General features: G+C 35.1%; 1 protein-coding gene and 1 long non-coding RNA gene across 3 annotated transcripts in view; one reads left to right on the forward strand and one right to left on the reverse strand.

Moving 5' to 3' along the window:
• Positions 1–6,869, forward strand: part of LOC136801040 (uncharacterized) — a 36,627-nt gene extending 29,758 nt beyond the window's left edge. Inside the window, exon 5 of the long non-coding RNA XR_010845793.1 lies at positions 6,820–6,869. This is a non-coding gene — a long non-coding RNA (uncharacterized lncRNA). The remainder of the gene's footprint in view (positions 1–6,819) is intronic.
• On the reverse strand, positions 484–11,098 carry LOC136801039 (beta-2-glycoprotein 1-like). Of its 2 annotated transcripts, none has more exons than XM_067057669.1 (9): positions 10,941–11,098; positions 6,671–6,859; positions 5,272–5,442; positions 4,815–4,939; positions 3,717–3,828; positions 2,623–2,793; positions 1,981–2,205; positions 1,634–1,807; positions 484–929 (listed from the first exon to the last, which is right to left on the reverse strand). In XM_067057669.1, exons 1-9 carry the CDS (start codon positions 10,993–10,995, stop codon positions 721–723), a joined length of 1,431 nt encoding a protein of 476 aa, XP_066913770.1. In that variant the 5' UTR covers positions 10,996–11,098; the 3' UTR covers positions 484–720. The 2 variants fall into 2 exon arrangements, with proteins under 2 accessions (XP_066913770.1, XP_066913769.1); XM_067057668.1 differs by having other exon boundaries at positions 671–929; positions 2,623–2,847.
• Between the last annotated feature and the right edge of the window lie 5,571 nt (positions 11,099–16,669).

Consider the following 16,669-nt stretch of genomic DNA (forward strand, 5'->3'; position numbering starts at 1 on the left):
CATGACTTTCCGTGGCAAAGAATGGGAATGACATGAGAATGAAGTCAACCATTTCATATTATCCGAAACATTTAGTGAATTTGCAGCCCTGTCAGATATTTCTGGAGTTTGAAAAAGTACCCTAACCACCCTTCTGGCATACAACGTAGGCCGTGGCTGGTGGATTGTTAATGTTTTAAAAATAAAGAAAACATTCAAAATGTCTGTGACCAACTTTTTGATATGTTTCTTACTCAATTTGAGGGTGCTGATTCCAAATTTGAATGTTACCAAGTTTGAAGACCCGCAGTTTTTGTGTAATTTGCGATTTTTTGCGTTTTTAGGCAAAATTGTAAGCCCTGAAAATTTGTGATTTTTTTTTTGGGGGGGGGTGTCTTCAAAATCAAAAAGGACCTATGCCACGTGTTGGAACTTTTCCGTCTGAAAACGGAATTCCGTCCAACTGAGATTTTTGATTTTATTTGGTGAACTCATTTTATTACAGAGGGTATTTGCGTTTGATTTTATCTTCATTTTAAATCCAATCGGCTATACAGACATTAAATACTTCTCGTTTTAAAAATACTGTTCAAATCGTTACATGCACTCAAAAAAGGTATTTTAAAATAATATTCACAAACTATTTCAAAATATATACAAAATTTCACTTTCACTTTAACATACCAGGTTCAAGGGTAGAAAGTTTCGGACAGGGTTTTAAAATTGCTCTTCATATGCACCTCACGCCAGCGATTTTCTCTTCTTTTTGACCTGGTTATCGGTGCAAAAAGTAAAACATTCGTGACCAGTTGCAAAGTTGTTTGCATTACCATAGCAACCAAAGTAAATAAACCTTCTACAGGTTTTGAATTTGGGGACATAGTACCACCTCATCATTGGTCGAGCGTTTCTACAAGGTCCTTTGTCTTTGTCCAAAGTGCAAACACCAGCTTAAAGGAAGCAAGAAAATAACAAACTAGTTAGTAAGGTTTTGACTACAGTGTGATGGGAGGAGGACGTTAAGGTTCCCTTTTTCTATAGCTGTTCACCTAACTAGAAAGGTATCAAGTACCATTTATCAAGTATATTGTATGATCCATCTTGATCACTGTAGTACAACGCTCTTTCCTTATGCTACGGTCACTGCATTTGTTATCTTAATCTACATAAAATTTCCAACGGTATATATTTACGTCTTTAATTAAATTTGTTCCCACTTTGATTAAAATTCTACAAATACATACTACAAATTACACGAAATTTGACAAATTAAAAGTGTAAAAGTCCTTGATAACACCCTCTTCTCTCAGACCCAGCTCACTAGGACCCTTTGGGACACTGAAAAAAATGGCCAAAATATCGTCCCCGGTGAAAATTATCCTCCAATTTTGTCTCCACTGAAAATAATCAATTAAAACCAATTTTCACTGTAAAATATCATGCTATTTTCCCATCACCGCTGAGTTCTCTGACTTGTGAACAAAAGAATTGAAATCCCCAGTCATAAAAAATATGGGAATATCAATCCCCATCAAGTTTCAGCCCGTTATTATCATCCTAACTGGTTGAAAAAAATCCTACCGGTTCTGTGAGAAGGGGGTGTTTGAAGAAAATTTCTTCGCTTGAAAAGGCAGACTTCCCTGAAGGTTCTTACTTTTCCCGCAATAATATTCACAATCTTGTTTCTTCCAATAACCATTGAAACCTGTTTTATGGCAAGTTGCTTGCGTAGTTTCTTCACATTCCCCTTTCTCTGCATTGTAACGGTATATAGGTTTCTTTAGTTGTTTTGTACACTGCTTGTTGGGCTGGATGTGACATGAAGGTACTGAAATGTGATAAGAATATGGTCAACTCTGGCATTGTTAACTTATAGTGGTGTAGTGACCAATAGATGAACGTTTTTTTATAAGAACATCCAAAATTTTTGAATAAGCCTTCAGATGTTCTTAATTCTTTCAGTTTTTTGGACGTTTCCAAACGTTTTAAATACATTCTTACTTGGTTCACAAGGTCCATCATGTAGTATTTTCAAATCTTTATTCATCGTACATGCTGCCAATTTCATCCGACATTCGTTTCGATATGTCCGTCCGTCGTCCGCGCACACAGCACTGCGGTAGTTGGGACATTTGTTTTTGAGATTACATTCACATGTTGGGCGTTGTGTTATTGCATCCAAGACACATTTTTTATTGGATGGACACTCGTGAACGGAACACGCCGCTAAAACAGAGATAAACTTAAAGTGAATTATCAAGTAACTTGCGTGCTTAATTGTAGGGGTGGGTGGAATAAGCAGGGGGTGGGTACTCCAGATAAAAGGGGGGGGGTTATTAAGTGCTATTGATCTGATTTTACTAAAAATCCCTCGGAAAATGAAGGTTTCTGGCCAATTTTGGCACTTCGTAGCATAAAGGTAATAAAATCCCCCCGGGGGATCATTATAAATTGATATGGGGTGATTTTTTTCCAAAAATTTCAAAATAACCCCACCTACAATTAAGCACACAAGAGTAGCTTATATAATTTGCATCAAAATACTGATATCATTTTTGCTTTCAGTTATTGCATTAGATAAAAAAATGAGGCAGTTCATCTCAAAAGTGTAAGTGCATTATGGGAAATTTATGAAGCACTCACGTTTACACTTTGGTGTTATTTTAGACCATTGTCCATTCCTCAAACATAATGTCTTGTTAGCTCCAACCATTGTGTATCCATCATGACATCGAAACTCCATGAAACTTCCAACTTGATTCGATCCCATCACCTCACCATTGATTGGTGGAAAGAGTCGGGAACAATATTCGACTAAGTTGAAAACGGAAGCAACGTTGTCTGGCTCCGTGTCTTCATCCTTCTTTTCTTTTTGGTGGAAGAAGGAGAGGAAGGACTATTGCAATGTCTTCTAGCATTACATCACGGACCCAATAGTAGATTGATTGTAAGTGACGTAAAATCAGTCCCGGACGTCACTTTCAACCAATCAGCTGTTGGATCCGTAAAAGACATAGCAATGGTGCATATCAAAAATAGAGGTTTCTCCACTGACTTTATATACCCTGGACCAAGTTTCTCAATCCTGGCCAAGCAAAATCTTTTTTGAAAGTAGTTCCAAATAATACCACTATTCAATAGCGGTGTAAATGCATCGGGAACGCTAGATCTATTTTTCCTTCAATAATTTTGATGATGAAACGCCAGTTGACGTTGATTTTTAATACAACAATGGCTTCTTTCAAAAACCAAGACCAATGATGATGGATATACCTTGGTCCAAGGTTCTTAAGTTACGTAATTCCCGCTATTCGAACGTTTGGCTTCCACAATGACTGAGTAACGTAACTTAAAACATGAAAAACCTATATAAGTGTTACATGGGATGGCCGGTTTTCGGCTCAGACACACCACTCATATCGAACCTAGTACCCCCAATGGCTCGGTTCCTTCATTCCCAAGGAGTTGTGTAGAAATCCGGAAGAAAGTAGAATCATTGAGTGTAATCTTTGTGTGCTTCAGTACGAATGAGAATTTCTCTAATATGCAGAGGTAGAACTAATATTAGAACTGATTCGACTCGATATTTATCCCAAACAATCTAAATGAGCCACTCAACATCAATCAACCAGAATGTACAGTTATTTATGATGCTTTTTGTAATTTTTTCAATGGCTGTCAAACAGTATCAACCAAGTTTATTTTTTTTCGAGTTTTATTATGGACCTGAAACTTACTTTGACAAAAAGGATTGTCATGGTCCCATTTCCCATGCCATCCACATTCCCGGTAAGTTGGTCCGATCAACCGGTATCTGATGTTACACAAAAAGTACACTCGATCCCCAACCTGAATGTTGAATAAGAAATATACTTTAGAGTCGATATAAAAAAAAAGGTACCCTGACCAGCGGAGCATCCCCGTTACCCATCTTGCCCTAGTACCCCCCCCCCGGGAGTCTAGCTCTATCACTATTCACATTTTACCCCTCATACTTCTTAATCCTAATCATTTTATTCATCATACTAGCCCACCGCTTCGTCCCTATCTGTTTGTCCGCATACGGCCCCAATTTTTCTTCAGTATACTACCAGGTTATTTTTCAATTTTTTTTTTCTAGACATTGCACATATATTATATACAGAATTTTCAGGTGAAGAGCCAAATGTAAATTTTGGAAATGCCAGAAATATATCATTATTGTTATTATTGTTATTATTATTATATATAACGTGGATAGTTCGATAATCTAAGACTTTCAGACAGTCTTTTAATTGTTTTCACGGGGTCTACGACCAGTCACCTCGTCTATCTATGAGCTGAACAGAACCGTGAACCTCTGATTAGAGTCTTGTTGAGGCACTTTATACCTTGATCATTCGGTCATCGTTTCTTAAAAATCAATGATTGGCTGTTGAGCGTTGTCCGTCATGTCTTCTGGTCAATGAATGAGTTCTCTTTACATAAGCTTGTCCGATTTGAACAGACTCATGGTTATGTCGAAACCTTTGCAAGGTATAACTGACTTTTAACATACTACTTGTAACCCGAACTATTTTTTTGGTTTTCAGAGAGAATCTTTAAGCAATTTTAGCTCTACTACCTTATCGGCCCTTTTGGGCGTTATTTTTTGGCTCGTGGCGTAATAAGGGCCGGCGTAAAAGGGGCCGACGTTAAGTTAGGGCGTAAAAAGGGCCAATGAGGTACTCAAACGGTGTTCTCAAACGGTGTTCTCAAACGGTGTTCTATAAAAGATATCTATGCTACTGAATATTGTAAATTCAGGCTAGAGTTCTCAAGTAACCATCCGACGATCTCCTTTCAACAACACATACCTGGTATTTTTCTTCTATACCGAACCGAACAGCTTGAATAATTCCATTATGTAATGGTTCGGGTGGTGGACAGTATCCTTCGTGTATTGGTGGTTGAGTGGTTGGTGGTACTGTTGCCATGGGAACTATCAAAAGACGATTGTTTATTGAGGTTTTATATGTTATTAATGTACGCAACTGAAGTTTCTCTTGAAGCAGTTCTATATAAGTCATTTTCCAAGGTGGGTGTCAGAAATTGACCGCCTTTTTCTTTTTTTTTCTGTTCATGCATTTGCGTAATTGTAATATACAGTAGAGCTGATTATCATCCTACGTAGGATATACAAATTTAGTGAATGGGAAATTAGGGATTTTTCTGTTTCTAAAAATACTAATAGGGAAGGCTCAAAAGGTGCAAAGGTTCAGTCAGAATGTATTCTTTTCCTACAAACAATACCACACTACAAGTGTGTCTTACCACGACATACGGGAGGTTTGGAAGACCACCTGCCATTGCACATGCATCGTGTTATCGCTCGACCAATCAAAACCGTCCCTGATTCACACGTGAACTGATACTCGAACCCATACCTCTTACCAGTCAAAGTTTTTTCGCTGTTGCTGACAACCAATGGTGGGCATTCCTTAGCTGATGGGATAAATGAGATTGAGAGATTTTATAAGAGCATCCAAATTTTTTGAGGCCTTCGAATGTTCTTAACTTTTTCAGTTTCAAGTCTAAAAATTTTGTTCTTATCATGTTCTTATTTTGACCATTGTGTTGGTATTTTTGACCATTTTCTTAAGAAATATGGTGTTTTTGAGTCCACAAAGCCTTAAGATGTTCTTAACTTGCTCTTAACATTTTGGCTATCGAAGCCTTATGTTCTTATATAGTTTGTTCTTATAAAAAAACATGTATATTGCTTTCCCAGGACTAAAGGGCAAAGAATTAGTGTTTTGCGCACTCTGCACAGCAGAAGTTTATTCTCCCATTGATGAGTCCTAGGAAGGACAAAAAATGTGTCTACAGATAGATTCAATACAAAATACAGCATTTTCATAATCGCAGATTTTGAAGTTTGCCCCGGGATGAACCATCAGATTTATCTTATCGACCAAATCAAACGAGCTTAGATTTCTAGGCTATCGTGACTCAATAGTCTATAAAAACTTTATGACAAATCAATGTTCTCTGGGACGATTCGTTTTCCTTGCGAAACTTTATGTGTTGTGATTGTTTCGTGTTTTGCAAGAAAATAAATTCGCGTGTGAATGACGCACGAAATTTTTTGTTTGTAAACTGTCGCTAAATATTTACAAAGCTGTTTGTTTTAAGTACTGTATAAGTTCTTAAATGTTTTGCCTGAGATAATTTTAGTTTAATATATTTAGAATGTTATTGTAAAACATAATAAATTTTGCAATGGGCTTTTTCAGAAATCTCTCCTATTAAGGAGGTTGTGATGCAACCTCCCCGAATTGAAAATACTTTTTTAAATCCCTTTGCACTTTTTTACAGGATTCTAAAATACCTCCATCGAATTCTGGTTATTTTTGAATGATTTGTGCACTTTCTTATGGAATTCCTATAAAGTTCCTGACAAAATTTACCTTTCCCCTATCCGCCAAATTTAAATCATTATATGAATTTCCCAAATTTTTGGCTATTTTAGGACTCAACAGCTTATGTAATAAAGTATTCAGCAACGACCAAATTGAACTTCCTCTTTTTCGGCCATCTAACAAATTATTTACCGCAAAAATCTTTTACTTTAAGGTAAATATGGAAGGAAACCTAATCACTGAAAGATTTCCCATGATCCATTCTTAATCCACCAGAAACATGCAAATATCTTTGTTTTAAACTAACTTACGAAGACACTTAGGCACATCTCCAGACCAATGTCCCCATCTGGAACACATTAAAGTGCTTGGTCCCTTTCTATCAAAACATTTATTGCATTTGTAACGAATGATTCCACCATTATTGAAATTCGCTTTTCCTATGATTGTACCATTGTAGATTGGACCAGGGTCACCACATGATAAGACGGCTTCCGAATCTAAACAGCAAGGATATTTTCTGTTTACGAGCAGTAAGTAAGTAAGTAAGTAAGAAAGTTTTTCAACCGCAAGGGTGACTCCCTATTTATTAGCTGTCTACCCGAAGTTAGGGTGGGGGTGCTCCTTTTCCTGGATTTCTCTACTTACCCAAAGCATAGACTAAGTATTAAGCAAAGGCCGTTTGGGCTGAACCTGTGTCGTATCTTGTTGCTTGGTTACAAACAGAATGAATGCGCAATGAGAGAGAGAGGCTTTAAAACATTTTGTCATTTAGTGACTCAAGGCGCCAGAAGTGATTGATTGTATTGAAGAAAACTATTGACGGGCTGCAGAATTGAGACTGCAATGATTGAATCTGAATTGATATTTCTCTAAGCTTCCTTTATTGATTGGTCGAAGTTCAAGAAAGACATTCAATTAATCTTGTGAATACCTTAGGTGTGTTAATTTAGGGGAATGGGAACCAAAAAACAAAATACTGATGAATGAATTGAATTTTTCCTATTCTAGTTCCCGCCAAAATTATTCCGCTTAATATAATTGATTCTCGGGGTCTTTGGAAGGGGATCCCATTCTATTTAATTTAGATCCACCAGAAGATCTACATGCAATTCACTTTTTCAAAAAATTCAGGTTTCCTAATTTTGAATCAAAAATTAATGTAAAGACTCACGTCGAATAGTTGATTACATCCAATTATCGAATGGTCGTTGGAAAGGGAAATGCGTTGTATTCAGGTGAGGAAATATTTACATTTTTTTTGTCAAATGTAATCAAAGAAGAGCTTTATTAAAAAGCGAAATGCAAGTTCAACTCTTGTCTAGAATGTCTACATTCGCCGCAAAAAAACCCATGATTTTCAGCACGGGTGTTCCCTGATACGTTATTGATCTTAAGCTCATCGGCTAATGAGAGAATTTATCGAAATCACAAAATATCTGGATTCCCTATTCATGATATGCACCATTGCAATGTCTTCCACGGACCCAACAGCTGATTGGTTGAAATTGACGTCTTGGCTGATTTTACGTCACTTACATCCAATCAGTTGTTGCGTCCTTGATGAAGACATTGCAAGGGTGCATATCATGAATTTCGATCAACTAACTAGAGAGAGAGGCTTAAAAAAAATGCATGATTTGAAGAATGAAAACCAATCTCGACCCATGTATTTCAGGATATATGTACGTTACTGATGGAGGCCTAATAATTATCTGGCACTTTTAGCAAGCATAAAAAAGCTAATAATACCAGAAGAATGTAAAAAAGATGGAAAAACAGCTTTTCTGATTACTCAAAGTTCAACGATCACTTCTATTGAAAATTCTGTTGTAAAAACGTTGATTAGGTCATTAAATGAAAGTCTTCGCCATACAAATCGGACGGTTTCTACATGATTTGACGATAAAAATGAAAATTTGTTTTTCCTTTTTTGCCGACTAGTTCAATTTTTAAGAATAAGGAGCAATATTTTTACCAATGTATAGCAAAAGAGATTCTTAACGCAATGATATTAAAGTCTGTTCACGATAAGTGTGCACTCTTTTTTCTTTTACCTATAACTTTTGAAGGAATTCTTCAATCTTTATAAATTTGGTATCATTGGAAAGATATTAGTAAGCGGAACAATTTGAAATAAAAAAGTCTTTAAACAAATTCTAAAAATGAAGATGAAAATGAAGAAGAAAAAAATGAAGATCTTGTAGAAAGGTGCTATAGCTATCATTTTCACTGAAGTGAATCCTTGATTATGGAACATCATCACTGTGAAAAAATTTCTCAAAAATAATCATTCAGTCATAAAAGATATCAAGCAAAGTTATAAGCTGATTGACGTCTAAAAACGCTGTTTTCTGCTGTTTTCTGCTGTTTTTTGGGGTCAATCACTTATTAACTTTGTATCATAACTTTATATTGAATAAATATTTTAGTGAAATTTCTTCACAGTGATGATCTCCTAAGATCAAAGAATCTCTCCAGTGAAAATGAAAGTTATAGCACTTCTCTACAAGATCTTCATTTTTTTCTTCTTCATTTTCATCTTCGTTTTTAGGATTTTTTTAAAGACTTTTTTATTTCAAATTGTTCCGCTTACTAATATCTTTCCAATGATACCAAATTTATAAAGATTGAAGAATTCCTTCAAAAGTTATAGGTAAATGAAAAAAGAGTGCACACTTATCGTGAACAGACTTTAAATTGGTTCTTGTAAAACTGTCAAAAGTCAAGTAAAATCAAGATGAAGTTATAATTTTCTCGAGCTCTAGCTTTCCATATTATGGTGCGGTCATGATGCGGTTATATCAGTAAAATCGCTAGGAAATTCTGAGCAAGAAGATATAGGTACCTTTTCGTATAGGAGAGGTATACCCAAAATATAAGTCCTAAAAGTTTGCGCATAATCAGGCTTGAAACGAAAGAATTTTGTTACAACACGCTAACTATGCAGATTTTTTATAGCGACAACAAAAGAAACCTATTTACTCGAAACAAACGTTTTTCCATTGTTTTCAAGAAGCTGTTTTTCCATCTCTTTACATTCCTCTGATAATACGCAGGGAACTCTCGCTAATTCGAAGTCGAACGGGAATAAGTCGAATTTGTTCGAATTAGAGAAATATTCAAATTAAAGAAAGTATTTTACGAGGGTTTCCCTTGAACTGAGAATTAGTTCGAATTATAGAAAGATCGATTGATAACAGTTCGAATAAGTAGAGTCCACTATACTCGAAACTTGGCGATCTTGGTTATCAAGTATCCTATAAAACACGTGCTAATGTAAGGTCTAGAGACTAAAAGCCCCCTTAAAACGCTACTTACCTTTCCATTCCATAAACTAGAGATGTTAAGCAACAAGATAATCGTATTATAATTTAGGACTTTAGGAGCTGGTCTATAAGGTCTAGATGAACTCACTTATTTCGTTGATTTTCAGGTTCCAAATTTTGAAAAAGGATAAATTCAATGACGAGTCACGTCGAATGATGATCAAGAAAAGAGAAGTGGTACATAGGTAAGCAGTCATTCTTTTTTGTACGTAATGCAATCAAAGAAATGCATTTATCAAGAAATGAAAAAAGCTGAAAAACTTTTAAAATAGCTATCTCACGTATGAAGTAGCTTAGTACAGTGAACTTTGAAATATCCATCGATATTGGACCTGTTTACAGGCAAGTAAAACAACGAGTAAATGAATGAAAATATTTGGATTTCCTCCTCGTTTCCAGTGAAGAAGTCATGATTTGAAGCATGTGTATTTAACGGCTTCGAGTATCCTATATAATTAGTAATAAAGTAATTACTTGTATCTTATCGAGTCTTCTCTAATTAACGGGTCGACGGAAGTCCAATCGATATCGTTGTAAAGTTTTCATGCAATAGTGCATACCTTTCATGCAAGATGAAGCTACTGATCACAGTGGATCATCTTTTGGTATACTTTGCAATGTTTATACTTGCTAATTAACGTGTTTACGAATATAGTCCGATAATCTAAGACTTTTAGACAGTCTTTCGGTTATTTTCACGGGGTCTACGGTCAACCAGCTCGGTCATCTATGAACTGAAGGGATTATTGGAAGGAGTGGGGATTCGAACCGCGAACCCTTGGTTCAAGACTTGGCCAGCGCTCCTTAAAGTCATATCGAAATTGATGTAAAATGTAGGCTATCCCATGCAATAATGCATGTCTCTCATTTAAGATGAGGCTGCTGATCACATTTGCTCGATCCTTTGATAGACCCCTGTCTCACAACTCCGGTGAAACTTATCCACTCCCAGAGCGAGGATAAATATTTTCTATCGAAATCCCAATGGGGGTTAGAAATTCTATTGTTCCAAGCTTGAAATATACAGTGGGGGATGGTTTTGGAGTGCAATTTAAAGTCAATTTCCCAGTGGGGTTGAAATTTTAGCCAAATTTTCCAGTGTGGCTGGGGTCCCAGCGGGTCTGTGACACAGTGGTGTTTTGATGTTTTCTTTGATGATCACACCTGGCGAGCTTTGTTGGGTCGGTACCAAATGATCTGAACCATGTTGTGAAAGTAGTTCAATAACTAAAAGAAATGACAATGTACTTACCCTGGACGTAAAGAAGGGCCGAAAATGTAAAAATTGTTTCCAAGAAAAACAACATTGTGAAGTTTCTTCTTTGGTGCGACTGTTGTCAAATTTTGAAAGTAGTCTACTTAGGTCCAATTTTGAATTAAATTAAATCTCAAGTTTAGTCTGAGTCCAGCTTAAACGTTAATAAGTTTTGCAATTAGGGGATACATCTTAAGGCCTGGATAAAGAGGTCTTGTTGTCAGTAATAATGATATCAAGAGATTGATTTGTTTATTTCTCCACCTCTTGGAGGTTTTTCAGCTGTGAAGAATGTTATCTCCTTAAACTTGAGTAGTTGCAAACACAAATAAACCAAGATTTGGTTCTAATCCGTCTTTCGTCACCAATCTAATCATGTGATGGTCCTACTTACTCATGTCTTCAACTAAAACATCTGGGGACCCGCCATTTAATTACCGATTTTAAAAACCCGACCCCACTAGAAAGATTGACAAAAATTTCGTCCCGCAGGGAAAATGCCTTAGAATTTCAGCCCCACTTTCAAATTAGCTTTCATTTCATCCCCATTCGAAATTCAATGTTTAAAAATTGCACTTCAAAACCATTGCCACTGAATTTTTTTTTAATTTTGGAACAAAGGAATTTCTATCCCCATTCCATTGGGATTTCAATAGGAATTTTTATCCCCACTGAGAAAAAGTTCCACCGGGGCTGTGAGACTCAAACTTAACTTCTATCAAACATTAATAATATAGATCTCTAAAACATAATAGGCTAAAAATTTCAGTCTGCGCTGCATTGTCAAGTATTTTAGAGATTATTGCGATAAATACGTGTTTACTTAGCCGTCAATTGTGTGCAATGGAACTTCAAAGTAAATAAAAAAAGGCTAAAGCAGGAGCAATGCAGATATACCGTTGTAGCATACAGCATTTACTTATCGTTTGAGAATATTCTTTTTACCATATTTACGGATGATAGGGTGGTTCACTCAAAAGTCGGTTGAAAAACTCGTCTAGATTTCATCAGTCAAATAAGAGGTACGAAATTTGTTGATTATTCTTTATGCTTATCTGGATTTGCTAATGCCAAATATGAACACAAGATGTTATTACTAAAAATGAATGGGACTATGGTTTTAACCAACTTCTTATTTCGATACCATCTAGCAAGCAAGAGTTCATCCTTTAGTACACAAGAGTGAGATTTGGAATGTATCAATATGTTAAAGTACACGCTTTTTTTTATAAGAATGGTGTATTTTCATTTCATCATGGATATTCTGAACTTTTTGGCGAAAATCATCCAAAAATATTCTTACGGTATTCTTAGGTTAAAATCGAAATTGGTCATCTACAGGTTAAAATGCATTAAAAATGGCATTCTTAGGTCCAGTTGCTAAATTCCATGATGGTAATATTCTTAGTATATTCTTAATTTTTTGGCCATTTTCATCATAGACATTCTTATAAAGTGTATTCTTATAATAAAAAAAGCGTGTATTCAAACCGGTCAAACTTGAATTGATTGTTGAAATGTTATTAGACTCGTGATGTTTGTTTGTACTTGAATTGTTTGCCAGCCAAGTTATTGTAAATATTGAATTCACAGACAGACGGCTGAACGATGTGAGTGTTCGCATGTTTCGACATGTGTCCTGTTTTCGTTCTTGTCGTTCCCTCAAAACGGTGCATAAACCAAGATGTTTTAGTAGACCAGTTTTTCTTTGAAGAAGAGCAGCACCTTCTCGATTGATAATACCTTTGATTACAGACTCCAACTTAAAAAGAACAATTTTTGAAGTCTTCGTGCCTCCCAGGAAAATAGTAAAATATACAAGATACCTTAGCACTTACGGATCTGTAAAATAAATCGCAAGATCAGGTCTTATATAGTACACGTTTGTTTATAAGAACATCCGAAACTTTTTAAGCCTGATGTTCTTAACTTTTTGACTTTTAAGCCTAAAAATATTCTTATATTGTTCTTATTTTCGACATTTTTACATTATTTTTGTCGATTTTCTGAAGAAATCAGTTGTTTTAGAGTCCGGAAAACCTTAAAAAGCTCTTATTTTAACTTTAACTAATACTTTGGCCATCGAAGCCTTATGTTCATATAATAGTTTTTGGACCTACCCCGGTGGAGGTCCTATAAATTAACCTGTGTTTGTTCGTCCGTTCGTTCGTCTGTTACCAACTTTTCTCAGGATTGAATCATAGGAATCTTTTGATTTTTGGTACAAAGGTGCAAAATGGTGGTGGCCAAAATGTGACGGAGCCCGAATTTCGAAAAAAAAAAATTTGGGCCAAAGAACGGCTAAAAAACGGGTTTTTTAGACTTTGTGAAAAATTGGATCATTAATTTTTTCTGATTTTTTGCATGAAAGTAGGGTACCATCATAGGTAAAAAATGGCTCAAGCAGATTTTTGCAAAAAAATTTTGTTGGCTCAATAAACGCATGTTTATCTGTAAGAATTACTATTAATAAGCATACATCATTGTTCTTAGTCAAATTACTCAATTTTTTTATGAGATAGATGTTTTTTTTGCTCATGAGGGCTTACTTTTAGAGAGTATGTGTGCTTAAACTTGCCGTGTTTTTATAGAAAAACTGGCCAAATTCGATATTCTTTTATAAGCACATTATCAATTACTTAGGTATTAGCTTTTCTCGAGATTGGCTCTTTCATTTTTTATGATTCTTTGCACAAAGATGCATAACTATAAACCCTCAAATGTGACGGAGCCCGATTTTCGAAAAAAAATAATTTGTTTTTGGGCAAATTTGGGCCTAAAAACGGCTAAAAAAAGGGTTTTTTGGACTTTGTGAAACATTGGATCATACATGAAAGTAGGTAAAAGATGGCTCAAGCAGATTTTTGTAAAAAAATAATTTTTCAGCTAAAAAAACGCATCTCTATTTATAAGAATCACTATTAATAAGCATACATCAATGTTCTTACCCAAATTACTCAATTTTTTAATGAGAAAGATGTTTTCTTTTGCTCACGAAGTCTTGAATATGAAAGATTATTTCAAGAGCATGAAATTTTGGTTTCTAAACGTTTTTTTTATAAGAAACAAACGACTAATTTTAATAGATCGTCAATATTTATGTTCTTAATGATTGTTTAACGGTCATGATCACGTAGATATCAATTATATGTGTTAAATGCATAACCAGGTAGGTCCATAAAAGTATCACTTGTTTCTTATACAAAAAAACGTGTATTCTCCATTGGAAGTTCTTACTCTCTGCATGCAAGATCAATGCTCTGCGCACTATCTTCGTCGCAATCGGAATCGCCAAATGTCTTCTCTTCAGACATTAGGCTATATCAGAAAAAATTTGTACCCCCTATGTTTATGGGGTCTTTTATGGGAAAGGTGATTTTCCTGGAATTTTTGCTCAATTTTTCAGGGTTTGCTTGGATTTTTACTGACCATCCTGGATTTTTACACTCGAAAAACTAGACTCCCCTGGATTTTCTATTTTCCAGATCAACCTGGACACCGTCACCCCTCCTCAACAAGGGGGTACAGATTATTTCTGAAAAAGCTTATTCCGAACGGTCTTTCCAATGAATCGATATAAAGTTGACACACTCTTCTAAGATTGTTTGGGCGTTTAAAAAATTATCCACAACAAAATTTCTTGATTGTGAGGGGGGGGGGGGTTACAGAAATGTATAGTTTTAAAGAAGTCTTAAATTCAGGTGAAATGGTAAAGATTACATGACAGCTTCAAAGTTTTCCAAAAACAAACATCTTTGTTTGTGTGTGTGTGTGGGGGGGGGGGGCAGAAATGTATAACTTTTAAGAAGTCTTTAATTCAGGCGAAATACATTTCTGCCCCCTCCCCACAATCAAAGATAAACTATCATGTAAACGTGCTCATATGAATTCCACATTTTTTATTAGGTCAATTTATACATGTTTGTTTATGTTTATTGAAATATGTTGTCGGTGTTTTTTGTAATCTGTAATACCTCAAAACAAACATGACTATTATGCGTCCGTATAAATTGAAATTATGGAAAATTAAACCTTTTAAAATCAACATAAGCACGTACAATGATAAACAAACATAAACAAACACTGCATGCAATTTTTGCTTTTGATGAATTAAAAAAAAGAATTTAAGATCTATACAGAAATATATAGAGATGTCTAGGTTTACAAGTTTTTTATAAGAACATTCAAAAGTTTCGAGCCTTCAGATGTTCTTATATTTTGGGGTTTTGAGGGTTCTTAATTTGTGAGTATTTCTGTGCAATCCCCTTAGATTCCATGCAATTCTTAATATGTTCTTAACTTGTTCTTAACTGTTTGGCTATCGAAGCCTTGTGTTCTTATATAGCTTATTCTTATAAAAAAAACGTGAAATCCTTTACAGTGCACAACAAGACACGATCGGTCTTCATACGAATGAGTCATGATAAAACTCCTTATAAGGAATGTTTAGTTTTTCGGCTTTATCAATAGGATTTCCTGACTTAAGGAATATTAATCCTAATTACTTCCCATTAGTTTGCATTATAAAAACCATTGTAAGGCCTTTTTATTATCAAGATGCAAGCCCTCTAATACCTCAGACCCCAGCCCAATCAGAAAATTTGCCTAAGTTTGGAACAATAGAATTTCTATCCCCATTGGGAATTTAGTAGAAAATTTTTGACCCGATGTGGGAAAAGTTCCACCAGGGCTGTGAGGCAGGGGTGTTGTTACATTATTCACATATTTTAACACAGAATCTTCAACCTACAAAATAAAAACAACTTTCTTGTCTCTTCTTTTCGTCCTTTCTTTTACTTTTCATCATTTGTAGCACGATAAAATTAATATCTTTGTTAATTTTTTGTCAGAGTATATTTCTAAAGTATGAATTCCACTTAGAGAACAAAAATTTCCGATGAATACTGAAATTTCGCTCTCAGCAACCGAATCTTTTCACCTACATTCTTGGGGTTAAAAAGTGAAAAAATCCAATTTTCAGAATAACGAAAGCTCTTTAGAATATTGTTTTGGCATAAAATATTTCTAAAATTTCCAGTTTTAATTAATTCAATCGAAAAAATATCAAAATTTTACTATTACTAGATTTAAAGCCATAAAACCAAACCTACATTCTGGGGGTTATAACGAAAATGGGATTCAACTTCAAGGACCAAAAAAATTAGCTTATCTATCAAAAGTAATGAAACTAACCCCTGGGAAAGGATTTTGGAAGTTCAAAATTTCGTTTAAAACATGCAATATGTTTTTAAATGCAAATCTATATCTCTCAGGTCTGATTCAAATTTCACCTACATTCTTGGGGTCAGGTGCTGTATCCCTGGAGTAGTCTGTTGTTTAAGTCATTCTTAAAAAATTCATTTTCTCCTTTTGCTATGGTTTACTTTCATTTACTTTAAAATGTATGGAGTTTGGAAAGGAAATATCACATAACCGCTACAAAACTGTGTGTGCGTGGAGCTTTCTGTGGTATCAGGCCACAACAATTTCATTTTGACTTTTATTCTTTTTGAATTTGATGTATTCATTTTCCGCCATGTCTTTCCTCCACACGATGACAAATTCTAAAAGTCCTTGGATATCTATCTGGTCATCCACGTAAAATGTTGACTCAAAAAATATTTGAAAGTCTCACGGAAGAAACATCATAACCAGCCTGTATGCTTGGAGCCATTCCTTTGAAATAAGGCAACAAGAATTCAAGCTATTCCAATCAACTTATAAAC

This window comes from Clytia hemisphaerica, unplaced genomic scaffold (genome assembly GCF_902728285.1).
Source record: "Clytia hemisphaerica strain Z4C2 unplaced genomic scaffold, Clytia hemisphaerica genome assembly, whole genome shotgun sequence".
NCBI lineage: Eukaryota > Metazoa > Cnidaria > Hydrozoa > Leptothecata > Clytiidae > Clytia > Clytia hemisphaerica.